Below are 22921 nucleotides of genomic sequence, written 5' to 3'. Positions count from 1 at the left end.
AATTCGATTGGAATGAAATTACTAGATTGACAGTAAAAATTCTCTTTCTTTAGCCCTCCACTATTCTCTGAATCCTACATCTCGATGACACTGCATGTACTGCACCTGCCCTGGTATTGGCACAGTGTTTGTGGGAGAGGTAGTTTTCTATAATGCCAATTATTATTATTGCTTTAAATCTCTTAACATAAAATATATTCTCTCCTTTAACAAAATCCACCTTTCCTATATCCCTAGACTGTCTTATGATAGGAAGTGCTGTGGTTTTAGAGATTCTGCTTCAGAAAAGAACAAGTGGTTGTGATGGAAATATTTAGCATTCTCTTGCTTATATAAAGTCAGAAAGTGTTATTTAAAATATAGTTTCTGTAAAAACAGTTTTAAAGGAGCGATTGCAGGGTTTCTTTTTTGTTTTCTTTTGCCTGTCTTCCTGTTGAACAGTTGATAAACACTTTAAAATGCTGTAGAAAATCATTGTGAAAAATTACTAAATTTATGTTAGGGATAAAACTTAAGTCTTGTATTAATGATGTGCTGCCAACTATTTAAACAGAATTTACAAAAGAAATAAATGCCATTGAATTAGCGCCAAAAAAAAGTGGAATTAAGAGCAAGGAGAAATGTGTGCTTCCCTGGGGAACAAAATAAAACATGGTCCAGCTCCAAAGAGTTTTCTAAGTGTGAGGCAAGGAGCAGCGCCCAGCCAGGAGGGATGCAGGTGATAGGTGGGATTTCTGGATGCAGAGGCACCAGGCTGTGTGGGCTGTCGAGCCATGGGGTGGAGGGACACCTGGGTCACAGCCCCAACATGCACCCACTGCTGCTCAGGTCCCGCCAGTGAGGGTAGGAGGTGGGAAACAGGGTGCTGCAATGGGAACAGGGAAACGCAGCTCCAGCACCGCTGAGGCATCCAGTGCAATCAGAGATGCACTTGGCACCAGGCTCGGCCTCCAAGCGTGTCTCTCCCATGAGTTTTGACATGTCAGCCAGCCCCATGTGGATGTCTCATACTCAACAGCACCATAGTTCTGCAAAAAAAAAACGTGTACTGTATCTATGGCAGATTAACACTGGAATTAAGATGACTCACATACTGATCTAATGCCATTTGAAGGTGCTGCTGAGGATTTTGTGCCAGACACTTTGTCAGTCCTGGGGTGGCAGCTCAGTGCAGCACAGACGGCAACAGTCCTTCAGTGGGTGCTGGCTGTGCATCCTCCCGCAGCAGCACCCAGCCTGTGATGATGTGCACGGCTGCACTCAGCCGTGGGAGGCACGGCCCTGGCATTGCCAAGCCTTGCACAGCCAGACTTCTTACTAAATCTACGAAAACATGACTGGAAAAAAATGTTCTATGAGTCTCAGCCTGGTTTTAATGCGTTCAATTTAGTGCAAGCAGGCCTATGAATCCTGCTGACTTAAAAATAGGCTTATAAGTCCTTTGAAGCTTTTTTCCCCAGCACTTTTTTTTCATCAGGAGAAAAGCTTTATATTTTGTGAAAGCCACTGGACCCTGCTGGACAAAATGGCAAACCCCCACATTAGGATATTTCAAAAGTAATGCTGCTATGACCACTAATAAATGAGAGAGCAGGGGAAGAAACTGGGTAACAGTTCAGAAAGAAAGAATGTGAAAGGAAGGCAAATAGGAATGAAAAAGGAACTAGGACTTTCACTGGCTAAAACAGATTTAAAACATATACATAATCTATAAGGATATAAAAATGCATTTATAGATCAGACTAGAGAACACAAGTCTCGCTCTCTGTCTTGAAAGAGAAGAACAGCACTAGTGCAGGTATTGTGTACTATTCAACACCAGCAGACGTGGTCACCATAAATCATTTGATTATGAAGTAAGAGGAGGTCACCCTCACAGCCCACAGACACACAGACAAGGTTTCCTGCCTTGAAAACAACCACCTTGGCTTTGGTTCAGCATTTCTTCAGGAACTCTGAGGTCTCCCGTTTTGTGTCACCGACCTCTGCTAAGTGAAAACTCAGATTGGAAATGCTGTACATCGGAAAATAAAACCAGTGGTCCTAGGACAAAAAAAAATTACAGATATGTTTCACTTTATTTATTTGTTTTTCATTTTGATAGCACATCTCAATCACACTTGCTAATTAGATCTTACAAGATCTTTCCCCCTGCGCTGGGAAAGAGGCAAAAAATGGTCATGCATAAGACATTGAATGCATTCACATCAAGTATGTTGTACTTTGGGGTTTTGAACATCATAAATAAGAGAATATTAAATCAGCTGGTTTGGGTTTTTTTGACATCATTGTTACAGATCATAGCAGCTTAAAAGGTTTAACACAGGTTAACCCACTTCTAATATTTTTATTTGAAAAAGTTTTTAATAAAGTTTGTTAAGAGATTAAAAAAGCAGAGGCCCAAACACTACAAAATAACGTTTTAAAGATAAAGCATTTCTTTTTAGTTTGTGGAGCTTAAAACTCACAATGGCCTCTCTGCTTAGGTCAGGGATGCAATTTTTAAATTACTTGCATGAAGGTTAAGAAATTTATGCACCATGAAACATCTTTAAATGGGTCTGGGTTTTCAGAAATGCCGAACACCCATTCTTTAAGAGGTCCTAAGCCAGGGAGACAAAACCTTCATTTATTCCTGCGAATATTGGCCAAAATTCTGGGGACCTGCTAATATAGTTCTGAGGTCTATGACAGTAGGATACAAATGACTATAGGTTCTGTTATGTGAGTTTTGGTTGGGTTTTTTTTAAGCTTACATTGGAATGCTTTGATGGCCATCAGGAACAAGATATTCTTGCAATGGATAGATAAAGTCTAATTGTAGGAGGGGAAAAACAAAAGCTATCTACAAAAAGTAGCTAGCCATACTCATTGATATAATGAAAAGACAAACTTACGGAGTATCTTCTTTTAGAAGACTGACTTTTTACTATGGACAGGTGAAATATTGTTACAAATACTTGATCTGATCCTACAGCATGCAAAGTGCCCTAAACTGCTTTGGGAAATAACCAAGGAATGAAGGCGCTAGGTACGCCCGAGGACACACTTCAGGAGACTAAAGGAGACACTTTCGGACTAAACACATGAACAAATCGAAGTGTTGTAACATGCATTAATCTTAATCTCTTGCTAGCAGGCATCAGCTTTCTGTAACCATGCCTGCCAGCCTGGTTGAGCTCTCAGCTGAGTTAGTGCTCTGCTGCTGGGAGCTTGCAGCAGCTCAGCAGGAAACAACCCAAAACTTTCAACTTTGGGCACGGGAACTGCATGCAAAGGAGAACAAAGGAAAAGTAGGAGGAAAGCTTAGTTTGGACTAACACTTACTCCAAGGTCTACGCTGAATTTTAATCAAGTGTCTTGTGCGGCTATATACTAAAAGGTTTTTTTACAGCTGAAACTCAGACCTCTTTTTATATGTTATAGGATCCATCACACATCTTTGCAGCTATCACGTACTTAAACCATATAGCTGCATGATAAAAGTAGTCAAGATATTTTGACAGAACTAGTTAATACTGTAACATCTCATCCAAGTTGTGCTGCGATCTTGGATGTCGCGTCAAGCTGGTGATGACTTAGTAAACACATTCAGTCCAGTTATATACTTACTAGAATTTCTTGTGCCAAGACTTTAATGTGCTTCAGTGCATGAAGGAAATTTACAGCCAACTCCATGAATATATATTCCAGCTCTCCATTTCATTTCAGTTAAAAAAACCAGCAGCAATTATATTATAGCTTCACAGCAGATATTTATAACTTTGCTATAAACAAATGCTGATCTAAAGCTTTGCAGACAGCTCTCAGGCAAACTTAATTATTACAGAATTTATAGGAATATTAACCACTTTTTTCCCAGTACTACAGTTACTACTATCTTTTAAAGATAGCAGGTGGACATAAATTACATATTTTCTGACATGGGTCTACTCTTTAAGTGGGAAAGCCAGGAAGAAGCCTGTTGTTTCAACTCAGTTTAACGATATTTTTTGACTCTAAGGCATGGTCTAAAGTCAAGTAAATGGAGCTGTTTCCATACAGTGGAAAGGATGCTGGAGCAGACCCTTCTTCAAGATTAGTACTTTGTCTTTAGAATGGACATAACTTTGGTTGCTGTCTATTTTAAGTGTAAATTATATCTACTGAAGTTGTGTTTATGGGGGACAGGAGGAAACAGTGTTTAAATTAAGAAAAAAAGTCTGAAGTATTCTACAGCGTTAGTTGGATATCTTGACCAAAATTTATCCTGATTCAGACTGCCACTTGGCTGCTCTAATTCCACCAAGTCTTTGTAATGATCTAAATGGAAGTACAATCTGACCACTGTTGAAAAAGCTTTGGCTTGTGACCTCCGTGTGAACCTATGCCCAGAAATGAGTTTTAGCCTGCATGACTGAGCCTACATCGAGGCCTTGTCTCATTAATAGCTTTTCTTAATACATACAACCACATTAACAACATGATGTTTCTAGGAAGCAATGATTCAGCAAAGCCATTCTCTCTTATTTAATTTAAATACCAGTGAAAGTGGCCTGGTCTGTATATATTTTAAATGACAGATGGCAGTTTGATCTACCAGTACCTCTTTTTTTTTTTTTTTTTTTTAAAGAACTTTTCAGAATCCTGCCATAAGAAAACCTCTAATGAAACTGCCTTTGTCATAATCTCCCAACAGCCAAGAAGCCTCACCTTATGGTACTTTGACAGGAGCGAGGACAGAGATGACCTAACTGCCCAGGAGGACCCGCAGCCTAGCAGCACCACCCGTCATGGGGCACAATCCTTGGAGCCAGCTATTAGAGAAGGATGGAAAATCAAGAGCTACGGGAGTTGTTCAGTGCCTACCAGTCACCATCACATCCCTGCACTTCACCAACAACTGTGAATTCCGTTTCACAGCTCCTTTGTGAGGTAGGAAAATACCACTCCCTCTCTTGCAGAAGAAGAAAGTGAGGCATAAGGAGATTAAGTTGTTCTCCCACAGAAAGTCTGTGGTAAAGCTGAGGATGAATTTAATCCACTAGTTTAGTCATGGGTCAGCCATTCTCTCCTCTTTCCCTAGAGACACTGGGCTTTTGACATAACCTTCATTTCTGCAAGCCATAAGCATCCTGGGCAATATACACTGTCACAAGTGGTTTTGCTTCCCTGTCCTGCAGTGAGATCATCTTACCTAGTGTTTTGCATTAGTCTACGAGATAGACAAAGTTTAGCTGCAAAATTCAGATTTAAATCTTGTGTATAGATGAGAGCCCACTTCTGTTTGCTTGCTTCCCTCCTTCCAGGAAGCATGAAATATCATAAACACTACAAGCACAAAATAAAAGCCAATGAACAAAAACTTCTACTATTAATTACAAACATTAGTGCAAACCACACAGCAGATTATTTTTAGTAAGCTCAGTATTTTCTGTAAGGGGGACATACAACTGAGGCTTTAGCCAAATAAGTAGTCAGCTTTGAAGTTTGCTCACATAAGCAACCCGGATTCTGCCGCTACACATATTTTATTCCACATACTTGTATGTATGCTATAATACTTGTTATTGAAAATATATTTAGTCCTGTGCTTTTATAAAATATAAATAACTAAAAGGCAATAAAGGCCAAATTCCAAAGCTGAATTACATGTTTGGCTAAGACTTGTCTGGCATCATCTTAACTGCCTAGAAGAGCTTGCCTTTTTTTTTTTTTTTTTAAAAAAAAAGTAAACGAGCCATTTGTCTGTGTGTCTAAAAGCCAACACCTAAATCCATGCTTGACATTCAAATGCATGGCTCTGCTGTCAAAGATGAGAGTGCTCACACTTTCTTTGACATCAAGTGCTCACCACTGTTGAAACCTGGCTCCCATTTTTACATATTCAGATGTAGATGTAGGTGGTTGGCTTTACCTCACATCATTTGAAAGCTGAGGCCTTTGTGCCTAATTAAGAGTCAAAGCTTGAAAGCTGCAGTCAGTTAAGAATGCTACAGGAATGCTGATCTCCCTGCTCAACATTGTTTATGCTTGGCAATAGTCATCTGAAAGAAGGTGGAAAAAAAAATAATCAAAGTTTGAAAAAGTATTTCTCAAAATGCTTTGCTGGGCAAGGCCAATCGAGCTAGTGAATGCTGTAGTTAGTGGTGTGTAACTCCCGGCAGCTGCAGCTGAAGGGATGAAGTCAGAATTTGGAAAAGTGCACTTTTTCATTATTTGCTCTTTAACAAGAACAGAAACCAGAGTTGCACACCCTGTGACTTCTAGAGAGACTCTCTCTTCAGAGGTTTTCATCCAGCCATTTTATATAGCTGTTCCTGGTCTGAATGCCCGCAGAGAAATCAGTAGGCCAAATGGTGAATATCATACAGCCATGAAAGCAGTCATCAAAGTGATCGAGCGTGACTTCCACGCCGGCGTGCTCCAAGCGCTTGGCGTACATCACCCCGTCATCTCGCAGGACATCGTTCTCACAGGTCAGGATGTAAGTCTTTGGCTGCAGCTGCAGAGTTTCATTTTCTGCAAGGAGTGGGACTGCTCGTACATCAAGCAATGCTGGTATCTCCTGGATGATTTCAGCCTTGCCTGTGGTTTGTATTACAGGCTTGTAGTTCTTTTTGAACGATGAAGGCAGTAGAGATGTCCAGTTCAGACGTCCTCTGAAAGAGAGAGCTTGGCCAACATCAAGAGCAGTGTGGTTGTTAATCACCAGCGAGTGAGCCAAGTCATAATTACCGTTGAAATAATCTATCCAATAGTTGATCATGACATAACGAGGAAGGACGGGCATATTCATGTTCTGCTGATAAGAAGGTGTATTGAAGTCAAATGCCTGAAGGACTGGATAAATTAAGGCCTGCAGTTTCGGTCTGATGGTCAAATGCTCATCTTTGCTAAGCTGTAAAAAACCCCCAGATAAAGAAAATAAACATTACAAGACCAACCTAGAACTTCATACAAGCAACCATTCATTTGACAATTTTTAGGCTGAATTCTGCTCTTATGCAGATAATGTTGCTCTTTTGTCTGAAATATTAGCAGCCTGAACTACTACTTCTCTTGTAAGGATGGCCATTCAGGCAGACCCGGTACCTTGTCTCCAACAGAAATCAGTGGCAGAAATTTACTGAAGGGAGTAAGTAAAAAAGAAATGTGTAAAGTGGCATTTCTCTAACACAGTGCCCAGTTTAACAACTGGCAACTGAGGGACTTCCTGAATCAAAGGAGCTAGTCTTGCTTTTAACAGTTCTTCATGGATTTTTCTTCCATGAATTTATCTAATTGTTTTTCAGCAAATGCAAACTGCTGACGTCCACAGTTTTCTCTAGCAAAGGCTCACCACATGAAGAAGCACCTCTCTGTGTTTCACTTGGCCCTGCCATCTGCATTTGATTTGAGCCTACCAGTTATACATTAGGTGCCCCCTAATTCTTTTATTGGAAGAATCAGCAAACACTTGTTTTGCTTCATCTTCTACACAAGATACACAGTTCTCTACCACATCTCATCTTGCTTTAAAAGAATTATGCATCAGGAAAATGAATTAGGAATGCTTTTTCCAAAACATGGTAGTATCATGTTTATCAGTCCTCAATATTGAGACTTTTAGTGTAATTGTCTCTTATTAATTTTTTCACCCTAATTCAATATTGCAAGGTTGTCATGATAATTAGTTGTCTGGACATGGTATCAGCTTTCTTATCACCAATGGTTATGGCAATACAAAAAAGCTAATATTTCACTCAACCATGAAAAATATTATTAGTTGCCCCAGGCTGCCTTTAAAATCTTTACTAGATTAAATTCAGATTACATTTAAACTGCAGATACACAAAAGAAATTTCCTTGAAATTACAAACTGCTACAGGAAGACAATTTAACAGAGGAATTAAGCTTCATTTATTGTAAATTTTGTCCTTCATTTGTATTTGAAAGAAATAAAGACATATTTTCAGAGACAAGCATCTAAAAATAGGAAGCTAAATTGATAAACTACAAATGTACCTAGTTACCTACTTAGAAAAATAAGTAATTCACCCAGAAAAAGGGGTAAAAAAAGTCATTTTGCTACTTGCTCTTAAAATCTGGCCCGTAACAACTCGTAACTGTAGTAAGACATTGCAAGCAATGTGATTCATATTGTGACTGACTCATTTTTCTTCTGTAAAGTGACTAGATGCTGGCTTTCTACCATTCTGTCTTTAGGGTTGGCACATCACCTTGTGATGATGCAGCACAAAGAATCTGTCAACCTATACGCATCACTGAATTAGGGACTGTCGTAGTGTAACACATAACAGACACTGGATATTACCTGCTGACACACAGCAGCTGCTAAATTTCCTCCTGCGCTATCGCCAGAAATTGCAATTCGACTTGGGTCAACTGAATACTCAGCTAAGACATCAGCCTGCAAAAAATGCTTAGTAGCACGAAGAGCATCATGGAATTGCTCAGGGAAGCACACCTCTGGTACCAGCCTGTATCTACAAAGAAAAGAGATGAGAGACAATTATTACTGTCAATGTACCTCTCTTTCAGGATTAATAGGTGGTATCAGGTATTCCTTAATGGCAAATAACTATTTCATTAGGATAAATATTACAGGAAAAATATGAGGTGTGTAATACTTATGTAAGACTTAATCTTATAATTAATGCTCTAATTCTGAAAGATTAATATGAACCTACTAGATATGAATAATACCAAGACAGTATAAAATTATGCAGCACTTTCCTAGGATTTCCCAATAGAGGACTTCATCATACATTGTAAAAATGAATGAATATTTAAAACACCTTGGCAAGGGAGTCATTACAATCAGGCTGGTTTTGATCCAAATCCACACCTTAACTAGTACAAGGGAGCGTAAGTCATATACGCCCAAGAGATTTCACTGAGCCAAACACCTAAGCAGTTCTGTTTCCCAAATTTTTACCTATGCTCAGGAGACAATGCACCTTAGTATACCTCTGTGCCAGGAAATGAACCACAGCTGTGAAGTGAATACTAGTTTGCTCCAATGCAACAGATTCAGTAACTCCTCTCCTTTATTGCAGAGAGGAGCAGGAATATACCCATTGCACAGGTGGAGAGACTGAGGCACAGAGAGAGAAAACAATCTGCCCAGGAAGAACCAACAGCTGAGTCCCATTCATGAGATTTTCTCAGTTTCTAAATAACAGTGCAGGAGAAGTCTGTTCATATTTACTGAATAATTTGTAATCTAAGAGTTGTTACTAGGCCTTATGGTAAAAAGCACATCCTCTGTTTGTAGCTTTTCAAACAACAGATTTTACGTATTGTCAGTAGAGCTGAGCACAACAAGCAAAACAAAATCCAGTTTTCTGATTCAAAACATTTTCTTCAGAATCTTAAGCTAAAAAAAGTTTCACGTGCAGAATAAAATTTAAACTTCGGTTACATGAAAAGTGTTTCAAACTCCAAATCTGACCTGCTTTCAGAAAGCAATCTATATATTGCATCAGCTACAAAGAATATGAAAGAGTCCTCTGGGAACTCCTTGCAAAACTGCGTAACAGACTGTGCATTTATCATGAAAGCGAGATGTGCAATTAAACCAATAAGAAATCTAATTAGTCTTCACTAATTGAGTACAAACGCCTTGACTGAAAGATATAATGGCTAAGGAGAAGAGGTAAACAATAACTCAGAGAAACAGGCAGAATTATACCACCATAAATCAGAAGAGGAATAATAAGGACCTTTTCAATAGTGTGATCACTGCTCATCCAGAATAACCAACAGCTGCTTTTTTATTTTTCATTGTTTCTACTAATAAACAACAAAGAAGTAAAAAAAAAAGCGACCCTTTAAAGTACGCTATAAGTAGCGAATGAGTAACATCAACTCCATATAATTAAGTTGCAATTATATCACAGAGTTTGGTATGTAATCAACTGCAGGTGGGAAACTTGAGTAGTTTTATCAAGTAATTGCGTTTGCGAAAGAAAATATTGAAGTTGACAATAAGGATGGGAAAAGTACCAATCAAGTTGGAGTCATTTAAGTAATGTAGTTAGCTAGTTGAGAGGTTTGTTTACCTTGCAATTGTTCAGGGAGTTAAAAAAAGCAGCCCTGCTTCTCTGTTGTCTGGCACCCTGGCAGTCCTCTGCTCTTGAGTGGAGTACAAGGCTTAAATGAGATGACTGAAACAGTAGGAGATTGTGAAAGCAGCAGGAAACTGCCAGACTTCACAGTATATTCTGGTTAATGAGCAGGGGTAAAATGATTTCATAATTTTTATGTTGCAGACCCTTGCTCAACATGACTTAGAAACTTTGGTTTATAGACAGACTTCAGGGAAGGTGTCTATATATAGATATATTTTTAATATTGTATATACAAAAATATATATACAAAAATATATACCTTGCAGCAGTGGGAGTGGCCACTGAGGATGGGAAAAGTCCCTCTTGCTACACGAGGAGGCATAGAGATGGGGTTCAGCCTTCCTTCAGGTATATGTCATGTCCAAATGTGTTTGGTTTTTTTATTAGATTATTTTTAAGTTCACAAGTATTTACAGAATCGTAAGTTGGCACTTGAGTGATCTCAGGTTTTAGCTGCATTCCTTACATGCAGATACAATTGCAAGATGCACTAACATTTGCATTTCAGTATTTGTCCAACTGAATTCAGTGCTTCTTTCCTTTCCCACATTTCTGCCTTCTAAAACAACCTCTAAAATAACCAGAAATCCAAATGAATTTTTGATACCATTTCAATGTTGTAATTTTAAGGGATAAAAATATCAGACTGGTAGAGAATTATTGTCCAAGTTAAAGCCTTATATGGAAGCCAGTAACAAGGGAAAAGCTAAAAGAACTACGTTACATATTTCTAATACCTTAAAATTACTTGATCAGTTTTAGATTACTCACTCAACTGAGACAACTACAGCATTGAGAGATTCGGCCATGATTCTGCAGAGATTGTTATAAAGGCTTGTTCCTGGAATGAAAGGACATGGTGTTAGGGACATACAAGTCCATTTATGTCAATATTTACAAAGCCATATGTAAGCCTTCTCAGAAAATGTAAAGACATGATACAAATATAAGCAAAGTAAATGAGATCAGCTTGCAATAAAGTGCCAAATACATATTGTAGCAGAAGGACCATAATTCACGCCTTGAGAAGTCCTGCAGTTTAATGCTTTCTTTCTCGTCTGTTTCTTGGTGACTTGGGGCATGTCATTTCATCCACGTATCACAATTCTCTCGGTTGGGCAAAATTTAAGGTACCCAGTGACTTGGGGGCATTAGCATCCAGAGACAGTTATCACTGTATGAGTCACTGCTTGTTGTTCATTTTATTATAGCGTGTATTGCTTAGATTCAGATGAGTTTTCCTATTAACGTCAACTGAACTACTACTCATTTAAGGGAGGATTAACCACAGCTATCGTATTTATCAATGATTTTCTTTAATTTTATTCCTTTCCAGTTACTTAATCGCCGGTTCCTGGTATTATAAAATACACTAAGACACTAAGCATTTTCTAAAGTATCTAGTCTTAGAATTTAATATTTAGCTGTAACATTTGTGCCATTAACTTCTGCATCTTGGACTCAAGGATAGCATCTGACATAGCTGAATTATAGTCATCTGAACAAAGCGCAGTAATTTAATATAAACTTTTTGCACAACAAGAGTCATAGGCAAACTGTTACACAACAAATGAGGTGGACAGGATGCTAACAAACATTCCTTAGGCAGGCCTAAGAAAACCCAACTCGAAGCATAATTCCTCTGTATAAAGAGGGGCAAAATTTTTAACTGCTATAGGATTGCAGGACAAAGAGACTGGGATTTCCAAAGGCATGTGAAGGATGTATTTTAAAATTATTTAGGAACCAAAATCTCACTTAAATCACAGTGTGATTTACACATGCATAGTCCAAATACAATCAATATAGTGTTTGTTTTGGAACACTTCAGAAAACCCCATTAATGTTCTTTTTCTATAGATGAAGCCACAGAATGCATCAGGGCTGTGTGGACTTCATGATGTCATGGGAGCAATGGGGAAGGAAAAGGGGGAAGACTCCTATTAGATCTGGATCTTGGAGAAGCCATGAGAACCACATGCCCTTTCTCCTCCCGAGGCTTGTCTCCTCCTGTACGATGTGGAAGGATCAGTGGTTAGCTTATCATTGTCTATAGCTGTACATTCTTTCTCTGATGATGTTTATGGCTTCCAAGTTAACTGGACTAAATAGCATTAATTTTCAAGGTAATTTCTGCCAGTGGTGCAGTGGTCCCCTAAGGGAGGGGACCAGACCACAGGACAGTAACCTGCCTCTACCCATTTCCTTCCTTACCCTGCCCACTGTCTGTGATCAGCAGCATGTATTCCCAAGTATGTGCTATTGGAGATCCAAACATCAGCAACACTGTTACATGCAGTGTTGGCCAGCTCACTTTTCTGCTAATTATTGCCTGAAAACAGGGCAAAACCCTTACACATAGTCACTGGATCCTGATCACCAAGGACTGACTTTTGCACATGACCACAGAAAATGGGGGACTGGCCCAAACAGCCCACCCAGACATCCCAGGAATTTAAACAATAAGCTATTTTGTCCTCTCAGGATGTAACAAAATTAACCTTTTGGTCCTTTTACAGCTCATGTGCAGATAAGATATGCATTTTTGCAGTGTGTTCACAATACTTTCCTCCCCTCTCTCCTTATAGCTGATCTACCAGAGTGGAGACAGTTACTACTGAATTCAGGTCCATCTTAGCAAAACTTATCATCCCTGGCAGGAAAAACAGCTTTTGGCTTCTCCTGTTAGGAGAAAACCAGACCAGCATCCTATTTAATTACTGGCAGACACATACTTGCACTTGCCAGGGCCCAGCCCCCTCCGTGGATGTAAACAACACTGCGCTTGAGCCTTTCATCTCGCTTAGCAGGAGGTTCAAATACTCTGACTTCCACACCGTCGAAAACAGCATCTGTGATGTTAATGTCTTCGGAGGAGACAGACTTCAGCTTGTCAAAAGTACAAATCAAATAATTCAGAATTATCAAGTGATGGCTGAGTCTCAGATAGTGAATCAGGTGACACTAGGGAAAAAAATAAAAAGAAGAAAAAAGGAGATTTCTGTTACTTCAGAGCATATCATACGATACCGCATTGATGTTTAATGCAACTGTCTTCAAAGGGCAAGTCCTATATGAAAACGAATATAGATCCTTAGAATATTCACTGGAAAATGAATGATTATCAAAGACCTCTAATGTTTTTAAAGCTGTATTAAAACAAAACGCTGTCCATAAAAGATTCTCTGTTGTCAAAATACATCAAACCATAAGCACTACGTGGATCAAGACAACTGCGAATGAGCACTCAGATCCTTGCCTTTGAAAGACACCTCGGAAAGGAGAGGAACCTCACCAGTACATTCCACTACAGGACTTGTGACGCTCCTCACACCGGTGCCAGCAGAGGGCAATACCACACAGGCAAAGTTTTTGTGGTGGTAAGGTATCAAAAATGTAAAGTATTTCTCTTGTTCCACCTCAAAGCATAAATCTTTCCTCTTCTGAACTAAGAAAGTTCAAGGATTGCAAAGAAATTTGAAAACGGGAATGGTCTTAAAGGAATATAGTGGTTGTTTATTGGCCTGTCCTGTATTTACCTGCTGAATTGGGAAAGATCTGAAACACTATCCAAGAACCATGGCAGGTTAGTGATATTTTTTCCAACCCCAGAGACTAAAGCATGTTACTTTTTTTGTGGGGGTAAAACACTATGGAAATGAAGAATGATCTGATCTTTCTGTCCCCTTATGGTAGAAGGAGAGATATTTTTTCCCCCTTTGGCTATCCAGGATTTTTATTTTTCATGTTTACTTTTTAACCTTTGCCCTGAATAGATTAAAAACCTGTTTCTCTCAGCAAACAGTACTGGGATCCAAGGCACTCCTCCAGCTTAACTGGTCATGACCTGCTCCCCACGTATGACCTGCACACTATTTGTAGTGCATACTTGTTCCTGTTCCCTAGATGGTGCAGAAGGGGTGGCAAAAGGTGAGCCAAAGGACTGCAGGGACTACAACATCCAGACTGGCCATAAAAAGAAAAAGTAGGGAGGATCTTTACCCTTTTGTAAAGTTAATCTCTGGCCTAGTGATGAAGGCTAGAAATTGGATAATCAGCTACGCCTTTTGTACAACTTCCTCAGTCAAGGCAATGGAGTTGGGAGGTAATATTAATACATATACCTAATGTACACCTATAGGACAACTACCATAAGGAAACCTGTGACCTGTGACCTTTTATTTTATGTACAGGTACCAATACTTGGAATAAGAGATGTACTGTTAGGTGCCACAGGGCTTATCTACACACGACCACTTAACTGTTTTAATTCTGCTAGTACCACTAGTGCAGCGCAAACCTGCTAGTATGAGTTAAAGATGCTGACACTTGAGAGAGCGGGGTCACCCAGGTACTGGTCTAACTGCATTCATGTTGTGAAGAACGAATAGTTGCCATAGCTTAACCTGTACCAAAACTAAGTGGAAACCAAGTCTGGTTCCTTGTGATGGACATTGTTTTGCAAATAAAGAGTTTCAGAGCTCCTTCTGGTTTCTATTATCTGTTCACAAGGACAGCTATTTCATTTTCTTGACTTGGGGTTTTTTACCATACTTCTGCAGTACCATTTTCACAGCCACTTTCAGTGCCAAAATTCAGCTTCTCTGCCAGGAGTGCCTGCTCACAGCGAAGGAAGGGCTAACAGAGGCAAACACACACCTCCGGAGGAAAAGCAAATTTTGAAGCATTCAGCAGTATCCATGCCAAAGAAGATTTGTCTCCTTATGTCTACAGCCCCAGCTCCTTACATGTGACTGTCATCAGTTTGAATGTAAAAAAAAAAAGTGAAATATTGGCTTTCAGTCAGGTGCTGTATAGAAAAGGCCCCGCACAGTCCCACTTCCACTGCAAATTGCTGTACAAAAAAGACAAGCTTTGATATTTTTCCCCAAAAAATCTATGCCAAATACAGTGGGCTGCTATGTGAGTGGGGAGAGGAATCCACTTCCAAAACAAGAATTTACAAAAATTACTTCCTTTTCTTGCTTTAGCTTGTGGTAATGTCACCCTGCTGAGGTAGTTTGGTGGGAATCCAAATTTTAAAATGTTTGCTGCTTTTTGGATGGAATATCATTTCTTTATACTGCAAGGCTTTTCTCTGGGAGAAGAAACACAAAGTATCCACCCAGCAGGAAGAAATGCTGAATTCACAAGGCTGTTTGTATCTCTGAATTTCAAATCATGCTTTTCTCCCACTGTTACTTGAGAATTCCCAAAGGAGAACCCCGTTTGAGTTTGAAATCTGAAGAGCAATACATCTCTTCATAATTGGGCACACAATTTGCTGGGCTGCCACTGATGTAACCAACCAAAGATCGATCCTCCCTCTGCCCCATGGAGGTTCCCAGGGAAGGTAACCACTGGGAAGCAATTTTAGAAATACTGCGGGGAAAAACAATGTTTTTGTAGATTTTTTTAGCCTGACTGTGCTGCAACAGATGTCTCATTTTAGTTTTCTCGCACTTTAGTTCACATTCGTTGTAGACGAGATTACCACATGTTCCCTGGAATCAGAAATGTTTTATTTTCAAGGCTAGTTAGTGTTGTTTACTGAGAAGTGTTTTGCTCTGTTCTTAACCTGCAGATGGCCACGGTGCTCTGCAGTTTAATCATACGCTTTCATGCCTTTTTTTTTTTCCCCTTTAATAGACCACTCCTCTTTCCGAGAATCCAAAAACCTGGAAGAGTTGCTTTGTACATCAGGGCAAAAAAGCAACAGTCCTAATTTTTTTGTTAAGCATAGGCAGGTTTTTTGCCAAGCAGTTATCAGATTCCTTGTAAGTATATCAATCTAATCAGCCTATGTGGTAGGGCTATTTGTAAGGCATCAGGATTGCACTTTTTGCTGGCAATGAGCTAGTCTCGTCCAAAGCTCTTGCAAATAAAATTCTTACATTTTTTTTTCTCTCTAAATAAGTATTTAAAATAGATATATAATTTATTATCGCTCTGTAATATAACTACTGGCAGAAGAAGATGTGTTTAATGTTTGGATAACTCTCTTCCAGGACTGTGTTGCCACTCAAAGGGAAGACCTGACCATCCTGTCGGCTGTGCTTCCCTGGCATGCTTCTTGTGTTAGAACTAATGAACACAAAGATTCAGAGCATAACCTTGCTGCACTAGCTCAGTATGAACCCAGCAACACCAGAGAAACAATATCAAACTTCAGCCAGATGCCCAAGTTACAAGGCAGGATGGAGGGAGTGAGGGAAAGGAGGGGACCAGCCCTTTTGGCAGCAGTCCACAGCTGGATCACCTTAAATCCATTATAAAACTGTATCCAGTCATCTCATGTGAGCAATAATTGGTTTGATCTTTGCTGGTATTCATTATTCTTACCACTCTTCCTGCAATAACATGCAGGACTGTTGCAGGCTAGCAAATATAGCAGTTAAATATATTTGGGAATTACATGTGTGTGTATATGCATGTGGAAGAGAAGAAACAGTGACGTTCTCTGGTGAAAAAGGAGAGAAGACAGTGCTGTAACAATAAAGGCTAGTAAAAAGGAAGAGAAAGCAAAAGGACAAGGGGGAAATTAAAAGACTACAGAAAAAAGCAGAGACAAATTCACAGAAAAGAGGAGATACCATAAAGATGAAAGCCCTGTGGGCAATTAGCCCAGAATTGCTGTGCCAGTCCCAGGCACAGCACATCACTCAGTCTGGGTCACAGCCACAAGTTTTCCCATGTAATGACTGTTTTTATGCATCCATCTGAATAAACACTTTTGTTTTCTGAACAGGTAACTCTGGGGAAACGTGGCTGGTGAACTGCACGGCGTTATGGGCTGGACTGAGTAATGGGCTGACACACCGCAAGTGCTCCACTGCTGGGAAGTGGGGCAGGGCTGGATGAGCAGGAGGACCCCAGGAGAGGAGAGCTAGACAGGCTAGTGAGGCAAATGTGAGTATTTTGCTGGCATTTGAGCCAATTCAGCAAATAACCACTGTGGACATATTACAGTAGCCCTACTGACAATCTAGTGCTCATTTTGGATTGCAGCTTTTCATTTTGGGGCCGTTGGCTCCCTGTGACCCATGGCTGCCTCGGCAGCAGTGTGATTTACGCTCACACTGTAATGCTTCCCAGCTCTCCAACAAGTCAGGCAAAGCAACCACTACAGCCAGCATCTCCTTCTCTCTTACCAGGACATCCCCGTAACAGGGTTTTTCAGGTAGGGACAACCCACGGACCCCCTAGAGACTAAACTGTTCAAGACTGCCACCTTCTTCCTGGTAAATTCTTTGGTGAGGGGTACCAGGTATTGAAAAATTTAATTGATGTAGGAGAAAATTCTCAATAAATGAAGAAAGGAGTCAGGGTTGTGATAAAAAGCAGACAGAATGAACAAAGTGCTGCTCTAGAGAGGCACCATTACTTCACCTTTAATCACCAACATCTGTCCCTAAACTATCATGAGTCTTCTATTGGCTCCTCAGCTGGTAATTTCATGAAGAATCCCAAATGCTCACTGCTATCATGCTTACATCCCTCATGGACCTGTACTCCGTATTAGTCATGCGTTCTGTTTTACAAAAAAAAAATCCAAGAGAGTTTTTCTGTTGCTAATGTCTATTAACCTCTAACAGTACTCAGCACATTATGATGCTTTGTGTTCATATGACTTCCATAGCTGACACTGTCCAGCTTCACATCTCTGACCTTTAGCCACGAAATTATTGCAACAGGTCGCATTCAGACGGTACACAAAGGCAGCGTGCCTCTGAAGCCAAGCTGAAGGCATCAGCTGCTTCCTCTGCTGCGTTTGCAGCTGGTCAGACCCAAGGTCCTGCACTGACCTTTCAGGCCTAAGCAGGATTGGGAACTAAGGAAACAGCTAAGGCTCTTTTTTCATACAACACTACTCAGGACTAAGCCAAATCTCACTCACGACTCAAATGAGTAATGATGCTGGAACTGGGCAACTGAACTGTCTGAGACTAAACTTCCTACCTTAAAAGATGCAGAAACTATTGTCAGTTCCGGCATCACTTTGCAAAACACATTTCTGTAACATTAGAATCCAAAACACCAACTACAATATTTGTAGTCAGTAACAGAGATTAGTGAAAAATAAACAGGATCAGCTCCCCATTTAGCTCTGTGCAGAACAGATTGCTTTGTGTGCATTTCAGGCAGTTTATCCTGTTTAAAGGTGAATGTCTATTTTCTTTTATTTTACAGAAATGTTTCTTAATGCAGGTGCATTATTGCCCAGTAAAGAACATATATTTTTAACCATGTTATATAAAGACAGTCCTCAAAGACAAGTGCTCTTAGTTTTATGAATTGCCTTTAGAACTCAAAAGAAACCAAGATGACGCTTTCACAGTTTACTAATTAGAAGCAGAAACTATATTACATTTTAATGTCAGGTTTTGTGCACATACCTATTCACCCATGATGATCTGTTTCTATACCAGATAGAGACAAAAGTTCTCTGCTACTGCAAACAGCATGGTTCAGTTTCTGCTCGGGTGCCACTGCTGTGAGACCTACCCACCACAACTAACCACCTGGTTTACTGTAAACCAATTCCAAGGCCATGTTCTTACATGCAAAAACATCAACAACTTACTTGGCTGGCTACAACTGGTTTACATCTGGCCAGAAGTCATAGTCTGAAATACATGAGTAGATAGATATTAAAGTGTTAGAAAGAACTGATGACTGTTTTCTCTAATCCTGAATGTTGATGTCCCATGTCCTAGATTTTATTCTGAAAGCAAGGGAGTGGCAGAGAAGCATGAAGGAATCGCTTTGCTAATAAGGACAAATAGGAGGATAGTTTTCCCCCTATACAGCTGGCTACCTTCTTCCACGTACATCTATCTGATGGCCTCTACACCAACCCATCTGTCCTTCCAAACTTCTATAACAGCTGTCCCAGTTCAAAAAAAATCCTTTCTTCCTTGCCACGCACCAGAATAGCAAGTATCTTGACAGTGGTGTTCAGAAATAACTTATTTCAAAGGGCTTATTAGAGAAACATATGCTGCTCTCTTTACTCTGATAAGGTAGAGTGATTGGGGGGAAGAAGTGAAAAACATCTGTATCAATCCCACTGTTAACAGCAGAATTATGAAATGCTGCTTTAGACAATTCTTAAAACATACCAAGTATTGTTTATACCTGTGGTTTAATCTATGGCTCATTCTCATAACTACGCGGTTGTTCAAATTTCAGTGAAGCCAAGTTCTGAAGTACCTGTACACATATGTATGTACATACTTTTTCATTTCTGATTTAAAATTCTGTTTTACAGTTTTCTGTAAAAATGTTACCACGTCCCCTCTTTGGGACAGGTAAGAGTGGCAAATTTCTTTCATTCTCAATTAAGCACTTTCACATCAATTCATTAATATGATTAAAGTCTAAGTTTCTCTGTTTTCATTTGGGGGCAGCAGAGGGCATTAAAGAGGGCACAGGAATAACGCTCTGAAAACCCAGCTCAGGTTCCAGCTCTGCCACTGGAATTTTTGTGACCTCAGATAAGGTACTTCATCTCTTCCTATCTTTGTTCCGTTCAAATTAAGATTAGGGTAACAGTATTGGCCCCCTTCTGTAGTATGTTTTGAAACCTACTCATAGAAACTGTTCTATAAGCATTACACATTTTTTTAACCTGTGATTACACTTGAGTGTTTGTTGAAGTGTTGCATGCTGAGCCAGGACACTGAGTCAGTCCCAAGCTTGTAAAAAAACTGGTAGCTGACTGGGACAAAACTCTGCATCAAAAGGTAAAGCCTCATCATTAGTATGCTGAAAGCCAATGACAGCCTTATTATGTTTTATTGGTAGCGATTATTGATGCACCAAGAAAACAAACACATTATCCCTAACAAGAAATTGACACGCTTAATTGTCAGTCTTCACAAATCTATTTCAAAATAAACAAAAGACAACCACTTGTATTTGAAGCACATAAAGTTTGATTCATGCTCTTGGAAAAAGGGATTATAGTACATTTCAGAGATTTTAAAATCAGAAATGTACTTCTGCTATCAAACCTACACAGGAAAGTAATAAATAGCAAGCTGAAAATACATTCAGAAGTGGGTGAAAGTTCACATTTAGTCTGAAATGTTAAACCATTTGGTCTTGCAATAGCTGGTAGAAGAAGAAAGGGGAAGCTCAGCTCTACAAAAGAACATACTCTTTATTTTACATACACACACAAGCTGTCTACCAAAGCAAATACTGAAGTTGAACTTTTACAATCCTAGCTTCAGTTTACACAGTTCCTTCTCAATGGTAGGTATTTATTCCTGACTTTGTTCTGTCTCTCAGTGTTGGAAAGACTTCTGAACACTTGGAAAGCACCTTCTCTTTCTCTAGAAAGGAATGCCCCAAGGCTTACCTATTGTGTGATTCTTCTATGCTTCACTTACTCCTTCCTTTGGTTTGTAAGCTATGTTACAGGAACTGTTACTTGTTTAGTAATTTTTCTCACTATAGAAGTTCGTATTTCTAAGGCCGGAGATGTAAATGACTAAGAAATGACCACTTCTCCCTCATAGATACTTCCCCACTCCAGAGGGCAGGGACAGATGTGGGTATCTTAGACCTGCCTGCCAGTTTGCTCCAGCTGCCACTCGGGCAGGCTCTGTCCTGCCACTTCCTCTTGGGATTATGACATTTAGAATATCCCAAAAGAGAAACCCTTCAGCCTCCAAGCTAGAGGCACCAGAATTCAACTGATATGCCCAACATACCCCATAAACAAGCTGAATATGTACATAAGCCAATAGCAATATACATATATATAGTCACAGTCATATGATTTTCTAAAGATAGGTCTCCTTCAGCTAGAGGTTATGGCCTGGATTCAGGTGTTCCTGGCTGAACTGTGAGGATATTTTGCAGGCAGCATGCTGGGGGGGGATCACGGCCCTTCTGTCCATACTTATTGGTGAATTTGGTCAAGCTCAGCACTTGCTGTTCAGTTACTTAACAACATGGAGCAAGTGAACATCAAGCCATTGATTTTCCTGAAGAATGAAGCTATTGTAGGCCATGTTTGCATAATTTTCATAGCAGACACGTGGGAGGGTATGCAAGCAATCAGATTTTATCATTTCATCCTGGAGATATGCTTTGATTCAGCGATACATTTGGACCAGGAGAAGATGCCCCAGTGGCTGAGATGAGTGGTCTGTCTGTTCCCAGACTGTCTCCAACAGTGGCAGCCAGAGAAGCTATTCAGGCAGAATACACAAGTCTGGACGCTGTGTGGTCCACTCTCCTCTTGCTTCCCAGCATCCACAATTACTGTGTCAGGAACATAGAAGGTACATTCCCATCTAGTCCTTCTGGTATCCATTTATGGGCCCTCTGTCCATTAGTTCATAGAATCCCTTTCGGAATATGTTGATACTCTCATCCACTCAAGGCACAAGTTTTTGTACATTTCAGAACCAACTCCGTAAACTGAAATGCTGCTAGGAAATTAAAAAAAGAACAACAACACACTACCACAAATTTCACATAGGTAATACCTTACATTGGACCTGACCATGACTTGTAAAAGTCCTTGTAAAAGAGCAGACCATCCTAGAGGAAAATAAAAGTTCACAGCTAAAGCAATTATCAGAAAGTTTGTGATTGCTGATCTGTTCCATGTCAGCTTAAAAACAGTGGCAGAAAATGAGGGAGACATCATGAAGTGACATAACTTTCATGTGTGCCTTCTGACAAAATTAAGCATTCAGAGAGTTTTGTTTAGTAATACTATTCCAAGTCAAGGTAGTTTAATATCTGAAAGAGCCTCCCTAAGTCTTCTTTCCCTAAGGCATACTTAATCTATTAGCATAAAAACCATTACTTTTTTTTTTTTTTTTTTTTTTTGACCAGGAGCCTGCAAATTGGAAACCAGACTGAGCCACTGCTAATCACATCCGCACCGTGAAACCCAGAGGGTAAGACTGGATGCCGGCTTTACTAAACTGCGTGATCGGGACGAGACCCGGGGCAGCCTGGGGTGACCCTGCCCGCTGTTCCGTCCCCTCCCCGGCGGGCAGTGCGTCACACCTGAATCCGGCTCCCTTCTCTCCTCCTGGATGCGAGAACGACCCGGTTCACCGGAGACCGGCCCCGGCCCGCCCCAGACGCGGGTGTCCGCGCTGCTGGCGTCCCCCCCACCTCGGCTTTAGGTACAAATTGTGGCTCTCGGGAGGGGCCGGGTCCCCCCTCGGGCCCCGGGGACCCGGCACCGGCCCGGCAACGCTGCGCGGGTCCCCGAGGCGCGGCTCCTCTGGGGCGGCCGCCGCTTCCAGCCGCCTCCGGGGCCGGGAGCGCGACCCGAGCCCGGCGGGTGTGTGTGGGGGGCCCTGTCCGCCTGCCCAGAGCCGGGCCCGGGGCCGTAACGCCGCCTTACCGTCTGCTGCACCGCCCGGAAGGTGGCATCCAGCAGCATCAGCTTCCAGGGCTCCGACACGGTGCCGGGCAGCGGCAGGTACACGTAGTAGGCGGACAGGGCGGCCAGCGCCGGCAGCAGCACCCAGGCGGCCCGCATCGCCCCCCCCGCCACCCCGCGGTGCGCGGAGCCGCCTCGCCGCAGCTCCCCGCGGGGAGCGCACCGCCCCAGGGCCGGCCTCCCCCCCTCGCCCCCCTTCTCCCCCCTCAGAGGAAGTCCCAGCGTTTACCGTCCCCGGCCGGCTGTGCGCAGCGGCGGCCTTATCTGCGCCTCGCCTCCGCGCCCGCGCAGCGCCGCCCCGCCCGGCGCGGGGCCCGCCCGCCGTGGAGGCCGCTCCGCGGAGCTCGGGCGGGGGACGCTTGGCAGCCGCCGCCTCTTCCCCTGA

The 22921-nt window shown here is 41.2% G+C and overlaps 1 protein-coding gene across 3 annotated transcripts; it reads right to left on the bottom strand.

Annotated features, from left to right (window-relative positions):
* Positions 1-2059: 2059 nt before the first annotated feature.
* Positions 2060-22843, bottom strand: NCEH1 (neutral cholesterol ester hydrolase 1). Of its 3 annotated transcripts, none has more exons than XM_074834258.1 (5): positions 22766-22843; positions 12851-13079; positions 10887-10956; positions 8297-8468; positions 2060-6880 (listed from the first exon to the last, which is right to left on the bottom strand). In XM_074834258.1, exons 3-5 carry the CDS (start codon positions 10922-10924, stop codon positions 6263-6265), a joined length of 828 nt encoding a protein of 275 aa, XP_074690359.1. In that variant the 5' UTR covers positions 10925-10956; positions 12851-13079; positions 22766-22843; the 3' UTR covers positions 2060-6262. The 3 variants fall into 3 exon arrangements, with proteins under 3 accessions (XP_074690359.1, XP_074690357.1, XP_074690358.1); XM_074834256.1 differs by lacking the exon at positions 22766-22843 and adding an exon at positions 22498-22684; XM_074834257.1 differs by lacking the exon at positions 22766-22843 and adding an exon at positions 18700-18720.
* Between the last annotated feature and the right edge of the window lie 78 nt (positions 22844-22921).

Source organism: Strix aluco, chromosome 9 (assembly GCF_031877795.1).
Source record: "Strix aluco isolate bStrAlu1 chromosome 9, bStrAlu1.hap1, whole genome shotgun sequence".
NCBI classification, from domain to species: domain Eukaryota; kingdom Metazoa; phylum Chordata; class Aves; order Strigiformes; family Strigidae; genus Strix; species Strix aluco.
The sequence above is the reverse complement of the archived record's forward strand: the minus strand, read 5'-3'. Positions and strand labels throughout refer to the sequence as shown.

What these genes read in the sequence shown, in the direction of transcription:
- NCEH1 (XM_074834256.1), bottom strand. Translation starts at nt 22,635, where the DNA reads ATGCGGGCCGCCTGGGTGCTGCTGCCGGCGCTGGCCGCCCTGTCCGCC. An exon ending in TCCGGGCGGTGCAGCAGACG is followed by an intron (nt 13,080 to 22,497) that starts GTAAGGCGGCGT and finishes TTTTTTCCCTAG; the next exon opens with TGTCACCTGATTCACTATCT. An exon ending in GCTGTAGTTGTCTCAGTTGA is followed by an intron (nt 8,469 to 10,886) that starts GTGAGTAATCTA and finishes TTTTCTTTGTAG; the next exon opens with ATACAGGCTGGTACCAGAGG.